The sequence below is a fragment of the Anguilla anguilla genome, chromosome 3 (genome assembly GCF_013347855.1).
Source record: "Anguilla anguilla isolate fAngAng1 chromosome 3, fAngAng1.pri, whole genome shotgun sequence".
Taxonomy (NCBI): Eukaryota; Metazoa; Chordata; class Actinopteri; order Anguilliformes; family Anguillidae; genus Anguilla; species Anguilla anguilla.
The window spans coordinates 52,811,322-52,831,640 of record NC_049203.1 but is presented as its reverse complement, the minus strand read 5'-3'; the positions used below and the strand labels follow the sequence as shown (position 1 = coordinate 52,831,640).

General features: G+C 45.7%; 1 protein-coding gene across 8 annotated transcripts in view; it reads right to left on the bottom strand.

Moving 5' to 3' along the window:
• Positions 1-20,319, bottom strand: part of mid2 (midline 2) — a 157,417-nt gene that overhangs the window by 47,048 nt on the left and 90,050 nt on the right. For 5 of the 8 annotated variants that reach the window (XM_035410117.1, XM_035410121.1, XM_035410116.1 and 2 more), the window contains one exon: positions 5,270-6,021. In XM_035410117.1, the coding sequence (XP_035266008.1) occupies positions 5,270-5,965 (696 nt within the window). In that variant the 5' untranslated portion in view covers positions 5,966-6,021. The remainder of the gene's footprint in view (positions 1-5,269; positions 6,022-20,319) is intronic. The other 3 variants (XM_035410119.1, XM_035410123.1, XM_035410120.1) reach the window with 1 other exon arrangement.

Below are 20,319 nucleotides of genomic sequence, written 5' to 3'. Positions count from 1 at the left end.
AAACTGCTTTTTGCTAACGGGACATTCCAGGCAAATAGCCCTTGCTTGCAGGCTGGAGGTAATGAAAGTGCTTTTCAGCCAGACGCATATTTCCAGCCGGGTGAAAAATGATAGGATCTCACTGCTCTGATAATCTAGCTCTTTGGCGCTACGTTAGCCTTGAGATCTGAGCGCAGCTCTTTGGAACTGTGAATGAAAAGTGAGCTTTTCTGACTGAGGAGCGATGCAGCCAAGGGGGAGAAAAGAATGCGGTAGGTCTGAGGAAAAAGTCAGGTGAATTCAAACAACATAATCCAGAGAGCTACGGCAGAAGCAGAACAACACACCCTGTCACTCTCCAGAACTCATTTTCACAGATGTGTTTCTGAACAAAGTCAAACCTGCTGTTCAAACAATTTATCTGAATATGGGTGCCTGTCGTCCCCAAAACAGAGTGCCTTCAGACACAAGCGAACAACCACTAAGAATAAACACAAAGCACTTACACAACAAACTTCCAGAAACAGATTACAAAAGGAAATCCCAGAACATGTGCACATGTAGCCGAGAACAGAAGCTGAGTAATAGGTGATGCAATATGAGACAGCAAACAGAAGCAAGCAAACCTATGGCAAGCCCTTCTAACATTTAATAGCTTCGCTTGACTATCCATAATTACATTTTATATATCTAGAAATGCATTTTGACTAGTCATAATTACAATGTGACCAGTCAGAATGATAATTACAAATATCTGCAATAATACTCTGGCTAGTAAGAATGATAATTCAAGTTATCTGTAAATACATCTTGACTAGTCAAAATACCTTTTAAGATATCTATAATGACATCACAGATATTGTTATTCGACTCGTCACACATACCAAATGATAATTAAAGCTATCTGTAATTCTGTTTTGACGAGAGAAAATGATTTTCACAGATGTGAGTTACAATTATTCCTAGTCAAATATGCTGTGCCTGACGTGACTCTGATGAAAGGCTTTGCAATGGATTATGAGTCTGTAGGCTGTATTTACCGTTTGAACTGGACTTGATGGTTGTTCATTAGGCTGTCGATTTCAGGAGTTAACATACTTGGTGAAGCCGGTGTAATAAGCAAACTACATTGCATTCGTTAGCTAATTGGCTACCGAAGAAAAAAGCAGAACATGCACTTGCGGACCCGAGTCTTGTGTGAACGGCGAGGACCCGGTACTTACCCATGGCCACAGTGCGGTCTGAATGGGTCAAATGTGAGCTGAACCTGTGTTCAGCATCCCATGTCGAACCCGAGTTTGGTGTGTGAAAGTGTGAAAGCCTGGAGATTGGGGGGGGGAATTTCAAATGCACCACCTTCTGCTGCCTTCAGTGTGTGTGCTTTTGGCTGAATTGTGATTCCTGAACCTGCCTTTGGAGCTGTCTGAACTAAGTCTTGGGGAACATTGGGCATATATCCCTTGCAGAAATGAGGAACAAATGACCTCATAGCCTCACAAGCAAACAAGGCAGATGACTTTCAGAGTGCCAAAAGTTCCTGTAATGCCATGCAAACTGTAAGAAATGTGTACGGCACTGATCGAAAAGAATCTGCAACAATGTACATAGACTTGATCAGTTTATAACAATCAGAATGGCTATGCCTGGCTCCTTTTATTGGATAAGTTCAGTACGAATAGACCAGGCTATACTAACTACCGTGTGAGCAATGGTCCCAGACAAACACTTATCCAATATTGCAATATCATGTCCCAAGCAAATACAAAGAGCTTTTTACAAATGTGTTTATTTTACGATATGATCTCATCAGACCTACAATCTACACCTGTTTCCCAGTATCCTACAGAAGAGTATTAGAAATCACACAGCTTCATTACCATAATGCTTAACAGTATTTGTAATGCTAGAAGTCTTAATAACCAAAACAAACAAGGGAAATATACACAGCTGGTTCTTTCAGAATAATTTGCCCAACAAAACTAATGTACAAAGCACTCTGCAGTCTCCTGTAACGTGGGATGATTCTATTGCTACATCATCATTTATGATAAACAATCCTCATTTTGCCTGAAGCTACTGAACAGAACATCCTTGCAGGCCTCTAAGATTTTCCATTAAAGTAATTCATGACTTATTACATATAGCCTAGCTGCTTATAGAAATGATGCATTCTGGGGAGGCTTTTTCCTCTCAATGACAGCAAGTGCATATAAATCCCCCGGTAAATATTTTACTATCTCTGTTAACAATGTCTTTCGCGTACAGAGACTCAAGCCTTCAGTACTGAGAATAGCAAGCTACGGCTACCATTGTCTATGGCTCAACCACAAGCCGCGTTGTTTCAAAACCGTGTGCCTCCTCGGAGTCTGTGAAAACGGTGATGCAGCTACAGCCTTTCACGCATCTTGGCTCCATGTGGTATGATCAACATTACACCAAAGACGAGAGAAAGGACAATGATGTAGGTCTCGACAAACGACACATCTGGCAGTTATACTGTTATAGCATCTCAGATTTAAGCAGTGACAGCTGTTGCAGCCTTTGGTGTTTGGTTCCAGGGGTTAAAAGGCTAATTTAACAGCACAATAAAATTTTGCAAGCCAATGTAAATAAGTGCAATGACATCATTATCTATAACCTGTGAAATGTGAGTGGGTGTGTGTGTGTGGGGGGGGGGGGGGGGCAGGCAGGGGAGAGGTCTTCATCCATAGCTTGAATATATCCCCCCCACCCTCACCCCTTACCCTCTGAGCTCTGTGCAGACATAAGGAGTCGTTCAGGCCTTTAAAGATGGAGGAAGATGAAAAGTACTCGGGAGCGGAGCCGGCCGCGGTCGTTCGCCTCCCCAGATCGCGGATTGGCAGTTCAAAGTGAGGGGAGTTCAAAGCTTTAACAGAGGAACATTCAAATGGGCTGCAGCAATGGAGGGATGCAGGCTGGGCTGCAGACGCTCTTTCATGAAGGCACAAAATAAAAAATAAAAAATAAACAAAATAAAAAACTGCTTAAAGTTTTCCTCCATCCACCGTATTAGGTACTCAAAGCTAATGGTTTTAAGACTACTCGCGTTGATTTAAAGTGACAAACTACGCAGATCAAGTGATTACATGGAGATGAGTAAGGTGAAGGCCGGGTTTGCACGCGACATTTAAATCACAAATAATTCATTACTGAACCGCAGACGCCCCGATCCGGTTGGAGTTACACAGCTTAAAGGGCCTCACACATCACGGATTAAAAGGATTATGAAGAGTTTCCTTGAGGTGGTTCAGTTTGAACAGCTCAAAACTGCAAAAAGTTGCACCACGCCCAGGAATCAAACACACAACCCCGTAGTTACGAATCCTGTGGACGAGCCACCGCACGCAACGATGCGCGTTATGGGACTGCGATCTCTAGCGCGGACGAACGTCAGCACGGTCTCTGACATCCTCCTCTTTCTTCCGCGCAGCGCCCCGTTTCTCTGGCAGGAACGTTCTCATCGCGCGGCGTTCTCCCCCGTGCTGGCACAATGGCTCTCTCTAATACGCGGTGATCAATGGCGTTTCAGCACCGCTACATTCCTGCTCATCAAAGAGCTGGAGGTGGGCGGGAACCGGAGTCACGGATCTCCGCTTCCTCGGTGGGAATTTCTGAACAAAGACTCGACGGGAAATATAAGAAGGTATTCAGACACCGTCGTTATTTTTTTTATTCCTATTGAAAACGCACCGATGGGAGATTAAGTTCACCGGTCCCTGTTATTTTCAACCGAGAAAAACCCTTTTGCCGACAGTCTTTCCCTGTCATTATTGTGCCGTTCTTTCACATAACACGCCATTGTCATTCCCTCTTTGAGAGCTTCTTCCAATGAGAGCACAAACAACTGTACTTAGCACAAGTTTCTATGACCCGGTTTGGGAGAGTTAGTATTACACTCTACAGATTTAGTAACTTGACCTTCACGTGACCTTTAAGATAAAAGAAAAAGACGACAATTCTAGCTTTATTTAAATAAATGATTGTGTATGACTCACGCTTACGAAATACACTGCATTCCATTATAGCGCATAGAGCCTTTCACTATTCTGTACCACCGCCCTGCCCAGCACCGTTTCTTTGACGCCGCTGGCTAATTTCCACCCGGCCACCGCACGATGTCGATTAACCGGCTTTGCGATTCGCCACACGGACGCACTCCTGCGTTGCGTGTGCCGCGCGATCCGGGCGCTGGGAACACGTGCAGAGTCCCGGCAATCCGTCCGGGAGGGATTTTTTCACCGCGCTCAGGACGCGGGTCCTTCTGCTGAGTCACGAGCGATCAACTCTCGAGGAGCTGAAAATAGACGGTGGGGCAGCTGAGCTGCAAAGCCCGAGCTCTGGCCATACGTGTTTGACTGGCTTTGGAGTCAGATGCGGTCATTAGTGTGAATTAGCTTTTTGGAAGCCACCTGATTCAGCAGTCCCTGTCTTTGTAGTGGGTCAGCACAGAGCTGAACAGGGAGGCTTTAGGGACTGCAAAGTCAACTACTATTACAATGACACCGGCCCTCGAAACAGCTCCAACGCTGCAGCTGCGGGGTCGCGTACCGACCGCACGTTCACAGGAAAAGCACCAGCCACATGCAAATTCACAAAACATACAGGACAGCTGAAAGTTATTTGCCACTAAAAATATAAAGGAACTAAATCTCACTAAACGTACCCACTACCAGCCACAGATTTCCAGCAAACACAGTGCTAGCTCAGCTCTGTAATATTAACAGGGCTTGTCCACAGGGACTCTTCATGATTCTATTGATTGTCTGTACTTCTGCTGGTACAGTCAACACCTTTAGGGTGTGAAAGTCTTTCCCCACCATGTCTTTTCTCATCATTTAAGGAGGGATGTATCAATATTTCTGAATCAATACAATGCAATAAAACATAAAGACGGACATTGATGCTAACAAGCCTGAAAGTCACCCAGGTCTGAAGAGAACCAGCTCCACTCAGGTTCTCAGTGAGCTCTTGCTACCTGATGTTCCCCTTCGGAGCATGCCAGAGCTATCTGGAAGTATTCGGAGAACACTGGTTACTTTCCCCATAAAAATATAGGCCTTGCAACCGATTCACTGAGGGAACGCATTATTAAACATTTAAAAACCCAGTCACAGCCTGTTCAACTGCCCTCAGACCCACTTCAATCAGTCCTACAGATAAAAACCTGAGTCACAGAGAGACGGCAGAGGCGTTTGTACGTGGGTGTGTGTGTGTGAGTGCGTGTGTGTGTGTGCATGTGTGAGTGCGTGCGTGCGTGTGGGAGTCTGACCTTGAGCTTGTCGAAGCGCTCGCTCAGCGAGGACACCTGGTGCTCCCGGTGGCGGCCCACCAGCTTGCAGAGGGCGCAGATGAGCTGGTCGTCCACCACGCAGTACATGTTCACCTTCTCGTTCTCGTGCTCCAGGCAGGTGAGCCCGCGCAGGTGGGCGTCGGGCACGGGCTCCACCAGCCGGTGCCCGGTGAAGGGCTTCTTGTTGGGGTGGGTGGCGCGCAGGCATCGGTCGCAGTACGACACCTCGCAGGTGACGCAGGTCTTGACCGCCTCCCGCGGCGGGTCCTGCTCGCAGAACTGGCAGCCCACGCGCTGCTCCAGCGACATGGCGTAGGCGGGGCTTCCTCGCGCGGTGGTACCTCCTCCGCTGCTGTGGGGGCGCTGCGGGCGCCGGCTCTCGCTCGGGGAGTTGGGGCCGCTCAGGGAGGCCTTCTGGAAGCGGTCGATGATGTTCTGCAGCGTCACATTGCGCTTCAGCCCCTCCAGGCCGCGGTGGTTCAGCGTGATGACGTAGCGGCAGGTGGGGCACTGGAAGGCGGAGATGGACTCGATGGGCTCGTTGGTGGAGCAGTGGGACACCAGGATGCGGTGGGCGCAGTTGAAGCACAGGCTGTGGGCGCAGGGCAGGAGCAGAGGGTCTTCAAACAATTCCAGGCAGATTGGGCAGGTCAGCTCCGACTCCAGTGTGTCCATCTTCAGTTGAACCGAACTAGAGACGACATCAAATCCCACAGAAGCTGGTAAAATACCTGCAGAGCAACACAGGCCAGCCAGTGAGAATGACAGCCAGCATGCTTAATCCTCACTCACATTAAATAACACAACTTCCTTTAAGGGAAATTACACCATGAGTGTATTAACAACACTCCCCCTTTGATCAGCATAGCTCCCCCAAAAAGTGTATTCCTAACATGATTAAGATTTAGCATTGCTGCCGCGAGTTTTCAGGGCAGTGAATTTGCATAATCTTCCATTACGATTGGAACAAATTACATTCCAGCGTGGGAAAAGTGCTCCACAAATGACTTGTACCGCTATTATTGTATTATCAAGACATCCACAAAACTCCCAGCCAACAATACAGAATAAAGCCAAATCTTCTGATAGCGAACCGATAGCAGAGATGCAGAAAAAGCAACTTTGACGTGCTTATGCAGCGGTTTCAGGGCCCGAATTAGCAGTCACGATTTCCCCTGTAAGTGCAAAACAGCGGGAAGGCACGGGGCTGAGACAGGACAAGTGATCTCCTGCAGCTGGCTGCTGTTATGACTTCAGAGAGCATATTGATATTTTCAGAAGACAAATTCGAGATCAGAGGCAGCAGAGATTTTCTCAGTCTGCCAGACCTGCTCCGGCGTCTCCAAAGTCAGAAAGCGGGTCTATTCTCTGCCCACGTAGCGGAGAGCGAGGCGCAGAAGAACTCGGAGAAGCATCACGGGGCACGTTTGAGACACGGCCGGTTTATGTAATGTGCGGGCGTGTGTGCTTTCTTTTACTGGAGGCTGGTATGGACTGGGGCAATCAGACACGGGCTGCTTTAGACAGCGCAGGCACACACAGACTGGTCACAAACAGGCTGAAGTAGCCTGAGGCAGCCAGACACGGAATGAGTGATTAAAAGCAGACTGTTTTAGTCGACGCGGGCAGATGCGCTGGTTTAGTTTTACATACTAGCCGGCACAGGCAGACAGGTACAGATGCACATCTGCACACACTAGCTTCATCTAGGACAGCCCAGTTTAGACAGGGACTATCAGGAATGAGTGATTAAAAAAGCAGATGGTTTAAGCCGACACAGGCAGACAGGCTGGTATAGATGGCACATACACGCATACGCACACACTAGTTGCATCTAGGACAGCCCAGTCTAGACTGGGACAGCCCGACAGGCTGATTCAGACTGAGGCAGCCAGGCACAGAACAGGCTGGTTCAGATGACAGAGGCATGCGCACACACACACACACACACACACACACACAGTAGTTTCATCTCTGACAGTCCAGTTTAGACTGGGACAGCCCGACAGGCAGATTCAGACTGGGACAGCCAACAGACCGGTGTAGACCGCAGGAGTCAGACACAGACTTGGCGAGACAGACACAGTTTGGATTAGATGTCCCAGGCTGTCTGCTTTAAACGGGACAGACGGTGTTGGGCTGCAGTAGATGACGTGTGAGAAGCAGGGGGCCCCGGCTGGTCTCCAGCTCCAAACGCCTCGGGGGGGGGTGGGGGGGTGGGGGGGGGGGGGCATGTCTTACGCGTCCTTTCAAGAGCAAGAGAGGTTTTCCCTTAACGGGGAAAAAGGAAAACACTCAATTCTCCGTCCCTGCTTATTCATTTTAACCAGTTAACTGCAATGCACCAAAGCCCTCTGTTTATAAGAATCAATTCCTCAAGATTTTGAAGCTACTCCGATCACAGACCCAAATCACATATGGTGTCAGTACGGAAAAACACTCCCCTCATGAAGTTACGGCCAGTAAATAATGAGCAGCCGTGCGATGCGGTGGCCTCCAAAACAAAATCCCATCAACCGACGCAAACTGCCATTTTGAGTTTCATTTACCCATTCCTTTTAGCAAACAAAGTTACCAGCACGAAACAGGGGCATTAAAATTGATGACCCCGATTAATGCGATTCCATTAAGATTTCTCATCCTTGCGTGAAAAGTGCATTTCTCCTTCGTCTCATCGGCGCACCCGCATGTATCTTTTTATCGATCTAGCCGAGCATCGCTTGACATTTAAAGGGCTTCTTGGCTTGGGAGCCACACATAGCAATCATGGCTCAGTGATACCACCTGAGACATCGCCTTCCATAAACAGGCTCCGGTCAAATTACGATGTCTTTAATCCGGCGTATTGCTCTCTATGTAACGATCGGCGTAAAAGCAAAACCCTATTAATCTACGATCCACCAGAATGCGCTGGAACTAAATCTATATTCTTCTGTTGTTAACTTAACCTTAATTAACTGTTGGTAGCAGAATGAAAACCTCTGAGTACCAGTATTTTACTTTACGAAATCAAAAAAAACTTTACACGGTCTACTCGCTTAAATACACCAGGTCCAAAACATTTGCTTCCAAGGAGGACGCCGCGCTGACCTTGAAGCCGTATCGTTGGAGTTCCAAATATGTACTCTGCAGGTGAAAGTAGGTTCAGCAGATTATTGGAAAAATAAAGGACCGTATCGTGAATAGATTAAACTATATAGATTTATTTTATCAGCTCAAAAAGTCAAGTGGTTTCCGGACTCAATTCTGATTCCCGTAGCTGAGAGGGCATTATCAACGAGGCCTGTGGCATCGAGAGCAGAGACTGTTATCTTAAAGCCGACGGGAACATAAGGAGGTGAGACCGTGTGCCGGCGCCCGGTCTGTGCGGCGTCTGCGTCTGCGACTGAGACTGCGTCTGCGTCTGCGTCTGAGACTGTGTCTGTGACTGTGTCTGCATCTGAGACTGAATCTGAGAATGAGACTGTGTCTGTATCTGCATCTGAGACTGTGTTGGCGTCTGAGACTGTCTGCATCTGAGACTGCATCTAAGACTGAATCTGCATCTCTGAGACTGCGTCTGCATCTGCGTCTGAGACTGAATCTGTGTCTCTGAGACTGCGTCTGAGACTGTGTCTGTATCTGCGTCTGAGACCGCGTCTGAGACTGAATCTGTGTCTCTGCGACTGAGACTGTGTCTGAGACTCAGCCGCCCAGGTGAGGAGGCAAAAGGCCAACTATTCAGCACAAGGGCCACTTCCATCCAATCAATAATTTAGTGGCGCAGCAAACCCTGCCTGGCTCAGTGGGCTGCAGACTAGCTAATGGGGCTGGAAAATAAACTCACATAAATCATCTGGAGGAAAGGTGTTCTGAAAGGTTGTTTAAAACGGTGTTTAGCCTTCCCCCACAGCCGCTGGAGATGCGCATGACGGTTTCCGAAATCAGTCGGCGGGGAAACTAAATTTGGAGGTGGCTGCTTCAAATGTTTCACGGTTGAGCGTTAATGGACCTTTTAGGTCCGTCCGTCAGATTGGCAGGCCTGCGATAATTAGCACAAAAAGGGCAACTCGGGGGGGAGCAGACACACCTCTCCGAAACCTGTGACAAAAAGCAGTGCCAAAACGTATTAGGCTAATTGGTCCCAATCTTTCCATATTGACTTTACAGGCGCTGTGTTAGGTGCCAATCTGTAGGGCAAACCAATCCCAGCGAGAGAGTGAAAAAAAAAAGACTGAGGTTCTGGAACAATAGGCAATGTTGTTCGGTTTGGTTTCTTTATTTAAACACAAAGTAAATCCCCGAGGGATTAGCGCTCACCACGCCGCCGCTGCTGGGCTTAAACAGAAACGTGCGTCACAACATCATGTGGCATTTCTGAAACAATGACAATTAGCCTCGTCCAAACAATGGCAGGGAAAAGTGGCAGTCCGTAGAACAGTCATTTTTAGACCAGTTACAGCAGGACCCCGTTCCGTGTCGCGCTGGCGAAAGCACACGCAGACATTTGAGGTTAAATCTGGGTCTTGGATTCCCTCTCAGAGACAAGGATGGCTTCCAGATCAGAAATGTGCAAAAGCTCAGCTTAGCAACCTCTAAACCCCAATTATAGCAAATCAGAGTACGCGTTTCTGTACGCCAATGAGAAATAGTTCCTGCTTGACACCCTTGAAGACGATAATCTGTTTTTTGATTCAAAATGCTTCTATGCCAAGCTCTTACAGTCACGCCAAAGACGTTCACTTTGCAGTTAAATCAATCAAATTAGAATAATGATGTTGAATGACACTGGTACTAATGGTGGTGAGAGAAAAAAATTAATAAAAATCGCACCACCCAAAACATCAAGTCAACAGGAAAGGGTTCTGATGACCGAAGCATCAGCCTGCTGTGAGCGGTTCGCTCCTGGGTCTCTGCTAAAAGTCTTCGCCCGGTTCACACAGACCAGAGCCTGATTCACACAGACCAGAGCCCGATTCACACAGACCAGAGCCTGATTCACACAGACCAGAGCCCGATTCACACAGACCAGAGCCCGATTCACACAGACCAGAGCCTGGCATCTGCAGGACTCGGTATCTCCCTCTCCCACACTCAGCTGCTCAAATTACTCTGTGGCAGGTTTCAAAGCGCACTCGGCCGCAGCTATTAGCATCTCTCCCACAGCGGCGGGCCCCGGCACTTCAGCCGAGACGTTTATACACTGTCAGCTGGCTGTGAACGGGGAAGGAGGGGAGTCCAGTTTGCCCTTTCACAGGTAGCAGTGGGAGAGAGAGAGCGGCTTTCAGGACCTCAGACAGAAGGGAGAGCGTGGCTCCCGCTGCCCCTGACCGAGCCGTGCCCGCTTATGTTCGGTGCCTGTTTACTCAGAGTCAGCTGTCGCACTGCAAACTCCCTCTCTAACATTCTGCAACGTTAAATTCAGAATTAGATGAGACGCATATTGCATTAGGTCATATTCAATTATGTCAAAGAGCCAAGCCAGTGATATTATTTCTCCTGAGTCAGAGTACGCTCTAAAAAAAAAAAAACACTGTTTCGAAAATTTGCCTTTGGGGCAGCTGAGTGACTTGGGCATGTGGGTGCTATAGGCGACAGTTCAGGTGAAGCCTGGGTTTTGTCATTAGCTCACCATGGGTAGAAGTCCACAGGGAAAGGACACATCCAGACCTATCCCATCAGGAGTAGGGTGGGCCTGAGTCAGCCACAGTTTCTCTGGCTAATGCTTCATTAGATCCTCTCAAAAACATGCCAGCTGCCAAAGGCTACCACCAGTTGTCAACGAGAGATATGCCTCTTTTTCAGCAGCTGTTAGCTGTCCTGTAGTACTGTGTGGACTCTAGAATGGAAAATAACCAATGGCGTGCATGCAAGTGCATTGGAGGGGTATTGAGTTCCAGTACTTTTTGCATGTGGTGTAAGCGGCCCAGCTGCAACACAAGAAGCACGTGGCAATCTAAACTGGGGTGGATGTTTTCTTTTAAAATGCCTGCAGGTCATAAGAAAACATGCTACAGGGACATTTTAATCCCAGCTGTCCTTAACAGCCTTTGCTTTTAAATGTGAATGCAGCGGTTTCCAAAGCTATCCTATTCACATGCCAATGTTACAACCTGAAAAAACATCTGACATCACAGTCGCACTGTAACGGCTGTGGGAACAAATATTTTCTTATTAGGACGGTAATCTAATCTGCAGTGAAGGTCACTGGAGGTTCAAGGGTCGCTGGCTTTTTTCCCAACCCAAGTCTTAAACCTGTAAATGGAGCTGTGGATTCAATGCGAACTCAGCTGCTGCTCCAGGTGTCAGTCAAAGGTGTGTCAGTCAAAGGCTATGGAGGGATCATCAAAGCCCTCAGGATTGTGGCTATCCAAGAATAGGAGCGGACGTCAATGTCAACAGCAAATAAACAGGAAAAAACGATAAGGCACAGGTCAACCTGTAGCTGTCGAGGAAGGTTCTTCATGTCTGGATGAATCCTTTCCCTCATTGCCCGAGACAGCTAAGGGCCTGTGGCCCATGTGCGAGCCCATGTGCGCTAATTTGTGGTGGTTCAGAGGATGTGACCCTGGCGCTAGGAGAAACCAGGACCAGATGTGTTACAGGAGGGAGGGCAGCCACGGCAGACGATGCAAACACACAGAGACAACATGACCTGACCTTCGTAAAAACGCTACCTTCACCTGAAGAACTCCCTGGTGTTCTCTGTCTATATAGAAGTAATATAGGCTACATAATGTTTGATCCCATCTCTGTTCAGCCTGTCCACAATTCTTGTTTGTCCTCTCTTTGCCTTTGATAAACTCAATGACAACAGGGACGTAAAGATGGCCAATACGAAGGCCACTATATGAAGAAGAGGATGGTCACGGACAATGATCGAATAATGGGGGTTTTCAGCCAATACCAATAAAATAATAACCGAAGTGGCCGATAACTAGTTAATATTTTGTACAGTGAATTGTTTTTATTCCCAATGACAAAATGACAACAGAAAGCAAAATCAATGTGCAAAAATCATAACATTTATTTTCTTTTTATGGGCCCACATGTGGTGTTATTTGACTTTGCTGTTTTAGATACCATGCTTATTACCACATTGCAGTTGTCCATTATGTAAGTGACCATTATGTAAATAGCACCACCACAACGTATGCTTTCATTTCTCTCTCTCCTTTTGAGTGTGTGTTTGTGTGTGCGTGTGTCAGTGTGTGCCGAAACTGCTAAAAGATGTTTTCATTACCAATGGGACTTCGCATGATGTGAATGTGTTGCTAACAATACTGGTAAGCAAAGCTCTTCTAAATTCAGTGTGCTTAGCCACAATACTGAGCCAACACAAGTCCTTTTCGCTGTAAGCATTTATGGCTCGTTTAATTACTGTACATGATACAGTATTTTATTACTTACAGCGCAAAGCTCGGTCTCGGTGATTTCAACCCATGTGAAATTTGCACGCAGTAACTGCAGCAGTCAGGGAAGGGGAGGGGTGTGTACCCACACAGAGAGGCTCGGGCTCCTTTGTAGTGCAGTGAGTCATCTTTAGCGCTGATGCACTTTGTGACCAGTAGCGAGTTCAGTTTGGTTTGCAGTGGTGAATGTGGTTATATGGGCACATTCTGGCTTACTTTTACACTGGGACGCATTTTGGTTTACTTTTACACAGGTATATCAGTGGCACTGATATTAAGCAGCCGATACTCGATACGTGAAAAAGGCTGGACATCGGCCAATATATCGGTTAACTGAAAATCTGTCAATCACTAGTCACTGAGGCTATAGACCTGCGTGTACCAAAATCGGGTTTGGCATATGGCTTCAATTTAAGGTCACCTAAATGCTTCTTTCCATTTCCTTTCCAAAGGTATTCTTAAAAAAACAAATAAAGGTGATACACACTTATTTATACACAAGCAACACAAGTTCAGCTTAGGGGGGATGTCCTTATCTTCAGCCATGAATTAGAAAGGTGAACATTTGTAATGAATTAGACCCTTCCTGTGTTTGGACATAGATTCTATGGATTCAGAACGAATCGGTAGTTTCATTATGTGGCTTACACAGTCAGCAGTGGAAAACCTTTAGAGGTCGTTTATAAGCTTTCTAGGTATCCAAAACGTAGCTGCTCTCCTACGACATGTTTAACAGAAGGCCAATCTTTGTCACAGGAGGAAGTTCATGTTGCAGTAGGCACAATCACAGGGTGAGATTGCTGGCAGGATGTCACATTTTCCATTAACATAATCAACAAAAAGTTCAGAGTCGTCCATTCCACTTCCTAATGTATGAGTCTAGGTGAACTGCTCAAAGCCTTGTACAAAGGCTACACTTAGAAATTCTACCATACATAAGCAAAAGGTACCTTCCTTAAATGATGAACAAGCACTTTTTTATTTTTCCATGGTCAAAAAGAAAAAAAGGAAAAGGGGGAAAAAACTATAAATTTGTATGGCTCTTTTCTGTTACCATAACTGTCATTTCCTCCAGGATTTATTTTCAAGATCATGAGATTTCCTGTTAAGAACAGCTTTAGACGGATAAATTCTCAGTGTTCACCATTAATAATCCAATATAAACAGACCATTCTGCAGAAAAGGTCTAGGCCAATCTGAAGAAACTGCTAGAATAAATATCTGTGCGGTGTGTAAATGCAGCAAATTCTGGGGCTGTTCCTTCGTGAGGAAACACTGGGCAGCAAGCAGTTTTCCATCAACCAAAATTATCCAAGCAATTTTAAAGAATATGGGCTATTTTGAGCAAACACAGTTACTTCTAAATTGGTCAAGAGTAAAACTGTTGATGTATAGGGACATCCGTGATATATATATATATATATATATATATATATATATATAATATGACATAATATAACATATATATATACACCCACACACACACACTTGTATATAGCTCCATAATAATTGGGACAAAGATTTTCTTGATATGGCTCTGTACACCACAAGCTCTGCTTTCTACATGGCGACACCAAAGTGTATAAAATGCCCTTAAATAAAGGCTGATAATGTAAACTTTACCCACATTTGTACTGTTTGACTGCAAATCAAAAACTGCGGAGTACAGAGCCAAATCAATAAAAAAAAAATGGGCCAAATATTATGGAGCTCATTGTGTGTGTGTGTGTGTGTGTGTGTGTGTCTCCGTACAGTATATATATATATATGTGTGTGAAATCAGAAGCTACAGTTCAGAGACCTCACAGTGGATGACTTCTTTGGTGGTCTCTCTTTTCAAAGGTCTCTCAGTTTCTCTATAGGTGCTCTGTGACAGAATGAAAATGCAAAGGCTCATATTACATTTAACTGCAATGCAGCTCACGCTTTTAAACAAGCATGAGTTTTTAAGGCTCGTTTTTATATTTGCAGTTCAGTCCAGTGACCACTTAGCTCCTTGTTGCGTGATACATTAAGAAACAAAATGCTTGTGTTTGTTACTCAAATTAAAGAAAAAGTTTGATTCTGCAAAAAATGTGACAGACCATAATCCGCAAAACATGAACACTTCGACCATCTCATAAAACATCCTCAATTTACCCCAGTGCACTACACACCAAATGTACACCTAATCATTTATTTATTGGGCAGATTGATGAATCAAGCTGAAACACTTAAGGTTTTAAGTTTTTTGTGGCTTGCTCGGTTAAAATCTAGACGGTCAAAGAAAGTTGGCCAATAATCTCTGTGGCCTCCTGAGATTACACAGGGTGGGTAACAAAGGGGGTGCCAGAAAGAATGCAAAATTCAACAGCCTAAATGAAGATGAATTTCTGCATTTTTCCTCCATACATAACTGATAAAAAAACTACAGAGAAAAAAAAAAAGCTTTGAGGTAAGAACACATTTTTTTGTCTGTCGAATTTTAATTCTTCTCTGGGAGTACCATTCGGCTATTTGAACCCTGTAGGCTATTCTAAATGTTTGCTTCATCCAACCACAAACTTCCACAAGGTTTGATACTTTTTTTCTTGCATGCTCTCGGCAAAAAGTATGTGTGCTTTGAAAAAGGTGATGCAGTGACGTTTTTGTCGCTTGTTTTAATTCATTCCCTTCTAGATGCGAATACAGACTTTTTATGTTCAAAATTAAGCATTAACGAAACGCTGACTCCAGTTTCGGGGAAAAGACAGGCTTGTAGCACAGCATTAGGTATGCCAGTGTGCATTCTTCAAATATCTGACAGGAACACAGGGAGGGGGAACTTTAATTGCAACCTGATGTATTAATCCACTGGATACTTCAAGTGGAAAATGCACCTTTCCATATTGCCACATTAAATAACTTCATAAAGAAAACAAATAAAGAAAAACAATGTGTGAATGAAGCCAAAGTGAGAATCTGCATCAGAGGAAAATTGGAGCAAAAATCATGATGCGTGTAGGCATAACTATTAAAGATGGAAGTTTGTTAGATCTCTCAAAGCAGATCCAGTTACCACACAGGTATGGACTGCTTTCATTTATATCTTTGCTGCGGCACCTAGGAGAGAGTGGATTAAATTTTCCATGCTGGCTAGCGTCCACCACATCCAATCACGTGAGCAATGGGCTCAGTGGGAATGTGAACATCGTCACCAACTCATCAAGAGCGACGTGAGGACCTCCCATAGCTACCCTCCAAACAAAGACAACAAATTCATTAAAAAGCCACTGGCAAACTAATCAGTCTCAACACGAAGGCAGCAGGTGACTTCTAATACCTGTGAGGCTATTTTGATGTTTAGCTTTTATTAAACACTATGCAAAAACTGGGCTAGTCTTTTCCTGTGACCAGAAGATTGCATGCTTGAATCCCACATGGGGCACAGCAATGTTCTCAACCTGACTTGCATAGCAAACATCCAGTTCCATAAGCTAAACAAGTGCACTACGAAAAACAAAAACAAAAAAACATGCATCAAGTCATAGTTTGTTGACAATACATATTGTCAGTATACTGAAATTACATTTTAGGAAGGACATATTAGAGGCACCAGCAGTGTGCTCTTGACTATCTCTGTCTCCAGTCTAAGACCTGCTGTAGCCCAGACCAACCTAATTTCTCCTGACATTTGTTATGACCTGACTAGCCAGTGCACAAGCTTTGGTGGGAATGAGGAATTTCCGGATCCTATATGTGCCATAGAGAAGACTAAGCCGGAACCTCTATTTGGAGATGTCATGTACTCATAAGGCTCCACTTAAGTATATATATCGGGTGCGGGGTGTACCGTTGCAAATTCAGTAAGAAACAAATCCTTTTAGCTTGTGCAGAAGAAAGATAATAAAAACATAAGACATGGCAGTGCCCTATTTTGCCATACATTTCAAGTATTTCAAGTGTTTTGTGTGAGTCTATTTTTTGATGAGGCATTAAAAAATGCAAATAAAATGAAGGTCACGAATACAAATGCTAGCTTCAATTTTTCTTCCCAGAATGCTATTTCCTCTTTTAGGATTGACTCAGAAGAACTGTTCAGACAGTGTGTGCAGATGCACAGTGCTGTACTGGCACTAAAGCAACCATTTTGCCCGATGGAAGATTCCAGAATAATTGGCTTGGTGCACGGTCGGCATTACACAGATCGGAGGGTGTACAGAGGGTTTCAAGCTTTTGACCCACCTGAGTGCATTGACTGAGACAGAATCGGTCAAGTGAGGTCAGGACTCTTACAAAACACTTGAGACATAAAACTAATTGTAAAGACTCAATTTGCAATCCATCATCATGTGCTGGTGAGAATAGCTTAAACAAAACAGAAGCCATGCGTTTCTATGACATTTCACAAAGGTATTATGGAAGGTCACAAAATAAATTAAAAAGGAATTTAGTGAAGTAAAACAGCTGGAAAAAAACCAACTGTTAGACTCCAACACAAGCAAAATCTCAAAATGGATGGCAGCTATCAAAAACAGTCATATCATATGGCACACATTTAGGAGGAGCCAAGTTTGTAATTACTGTAGCCTAAACAAAAAGTAACCCAAAACCTGCTCTGTGTGCATGTGCGTGCATGTGTGTGTGTGCGCGCGCGCGTGTGCGTGCTTGTGTAAAACATGTGACCGCCAGCTACAACTAATTTTCCACATCCCTTCTTGACCGCTTTCTGGCTTAATCAAACATGCAATTTCCAAGCATAGAACGGAAACAGACAGTCAGCCAGGCTTTTCCATTTCAGATTGAAACAATTCACGACATTGAGGGTATGCAACACAGGGATAACCCTTTACAGGCTGCTTGGAATCACATGATATGTTAACCTGTGCTACTTTATGTCTCAGGTACGGTAAGGTAACCTTTGGAGTGCAGTGAATAAGACCACACTCTCTACGTAGGATTTGCCAAACTGCCCATCAGATGATAGAGTTGGAATTTAGCATTACATGAAGCTCCCTTAGGAGCAGCTTGCCCTGGAATAAGATGCGGGAGTAAATATAGAAAGGCTGGATATCATTTGACTTCATGCTTTTTGTTTTTGGATCATCAACTGCACAACAGGCATTGAGTGCTGAATTTCTTTATCATTTGATGTGTAGTGTATCGAGTCCGGAATACACTACACACGAAAGAATGGAAAGCATAATCTCTCTCTCTTTCTCTCTCTCACGCGCGCACACACACACACACACACACACACACTCACACACGCAAACACTCGTTTTCTCCAACTTTGCTCAGCTCCTCTGGAATGTCGTTCCGAGGACACTCCACGCCGCGTGACTTCCTCCTACGAACAGCACAAATACATCCTTTCCGGTTTTACACATCGCTGTAACAAAGCACCTTTCCTCGTCTCGGGACTGGTGCCGTGTGCGCTGAAATACCGCAAAGTTAATACCTTCAAACGCCTTTTCATTTCCTTAATGCTCTTAGCGAGTGCAGTGTCTTATCGTGCTTCGCCACAACACGCCGCAGCCTTGTTCCCCCCCGTCACCCCGCAGCACGTCCATTATTGATGCGCGTTTGCTCCGGTGAGAACAAAACCGGGATGAAATTCGGCGCGAGAGCTCTTAAGATATTTAGCGGGGCTAACAGAACAGCGTGCGCGCGGTAAGTGTGTGCGCGTGCGTCGGCGCGTGCGGGTGAGCCGCAGGGCAGGTGTCCCTAACGAGGACAGCTGAGCTGGGCGCAGTATGACACTCATACCGGCCCAGAGCCCGAGGGTGTACAAAACCAAACCCGCCGCCGAACGTGCCGCTACGAAATTGCTGCCAAAATCACTGCGATGCGAGGGCAGCATTTAGCAGAGGTTAATGGGACGAATGCAGAAATGCTCACAGGATCGTTCAACACATGAGCATTGCATGCTTTTCCAGTGTCCTCTGGTGTCGCTGGTTAATTATTTTAAATAAAACCGCACTTTGATTTTGGTTGTCCTCGCAGGGGATGGCCTAGCGTACAGATCCTGTTTTCTCATCATTATATTTAAACTCTGCCTTCGCCCACATCCCCCTATTTAAAAGTCAAACTGCAATTCTGCACATTCTGTTGACTTACAAAAACATCTCTGGCTTAATCCTCACAAGACAAGCAATAATTGGCAAATCAACAAATGAAAAAAATATACAGTATATGCTCAAACAGCAAATCTGACTATGTAAACATTCATATTTTTATGCTGACGCAGACCAATTTCTAGCCTTTCATTTATTTCAATTCCGACTCTCAAAAACGAGTCAAACATGAAAGTCTGTACGGTTGCATTGATAACAAATACCGGATGCGATTTTATGATGGAATTCCGAGCGGTATGCTAATTTTGCTCATTTTGACACGGTGAAAACCGGGGTTTGTGCGTGGCGAATACCACGTTCTCAAGCAAGTTTTGAAGCCGGGGGACACGCAAGTGTCGGCGGTCTTGAGCGTCCCACGGCCACGTCTGCTTGTGTGGCCTTCACAGCACCGAACGCCAATGAATATGCTAATTCAGAAGAGCCAGGGCCCTCTCTGGCTCTCCACGGTGGGAAAAAAAAACCACCTTGGAATTAGTTTTGCCCTGGAGACAGAATTCTATTAAATTCCAATGCCCCATAACACAATAACCACCGATCTTTTCCCCGCTGCTATTAAACACCGGCATTCGAAACGGAAAAGGCGCAACATTAGAACCCCGAGCACGTTGCGTGGCGCTTTAACAGCCAGCTCCTAATTGATGCATTAAATGCGGGAACGTGGACGTCCGCGCTCCGTCGCTGGAAGCAGCGAAATCGACGACGCGGGATTGGACGCCCGAGGGACACAGCGTCACCTGGAATCTAATATCTGGCCTTCAATTGCAGCAAGAAGTTTTTTTATTACAATCCATTATCCACCATTTATGTTTTTAATGACCCAGAAAACTGCTCAGAACCCACGCAGACCCCGCGCTTACCGGCAAACCTTCATGGCTCCCCTTACGAAACGTCAGTTCCATCATTGTTACCGCGCCTCGGTTGGACAATGGTAGATAAACAGACTTTAAGTCATGTTCATGTTTCTCTCGTGGGAACGGGGGGCAGAGGAAACGGTGCCTGACTTGAGTCACCCAGCTCTTATGGAGCACCAGTGGCGCACAGACTAGGGGGGGTCAACCCATCCCAGGATCGGTTCAAACAGCTCAAACCCCTTCAAAGCACCAGGCGTGCCCCACCACCCGCAGGAGCGCGGAACAGCCTGACAGGCCCCGCAGCCTTTCAAGTGCAGATGTCGGAATTCAGAAAAGGAGGGAGATCAGGGTGATGCCACGAGATGAAGAGATTTCCGGACTTTTCTGCTGAGAAGATTCAGCAATTAAAACTGTGCTGCACGTGGCTGTGAACCCGGGGTTATCCTCCCGAGTCAGATGTCTGCTGCTGTACTTTTTACCTTAAACCGCCAAAGAGCGTGGGTCTGCCTGAGGTCAGCACGGATTACTGTCATGTTCAGAGATGCCTACTAAACAGGGGTGGGGGGGGGGGGGGGGGGGGGAGTGGAAAAGAAAAGGAGAAAGCGGTTGAAAATGAAAAGGACTACGATTCCCATGCTGCTGGAATGAAAAGATGCTTGGCCTGCATCTCGCCCTCTCCTCGGCGTGCTGCA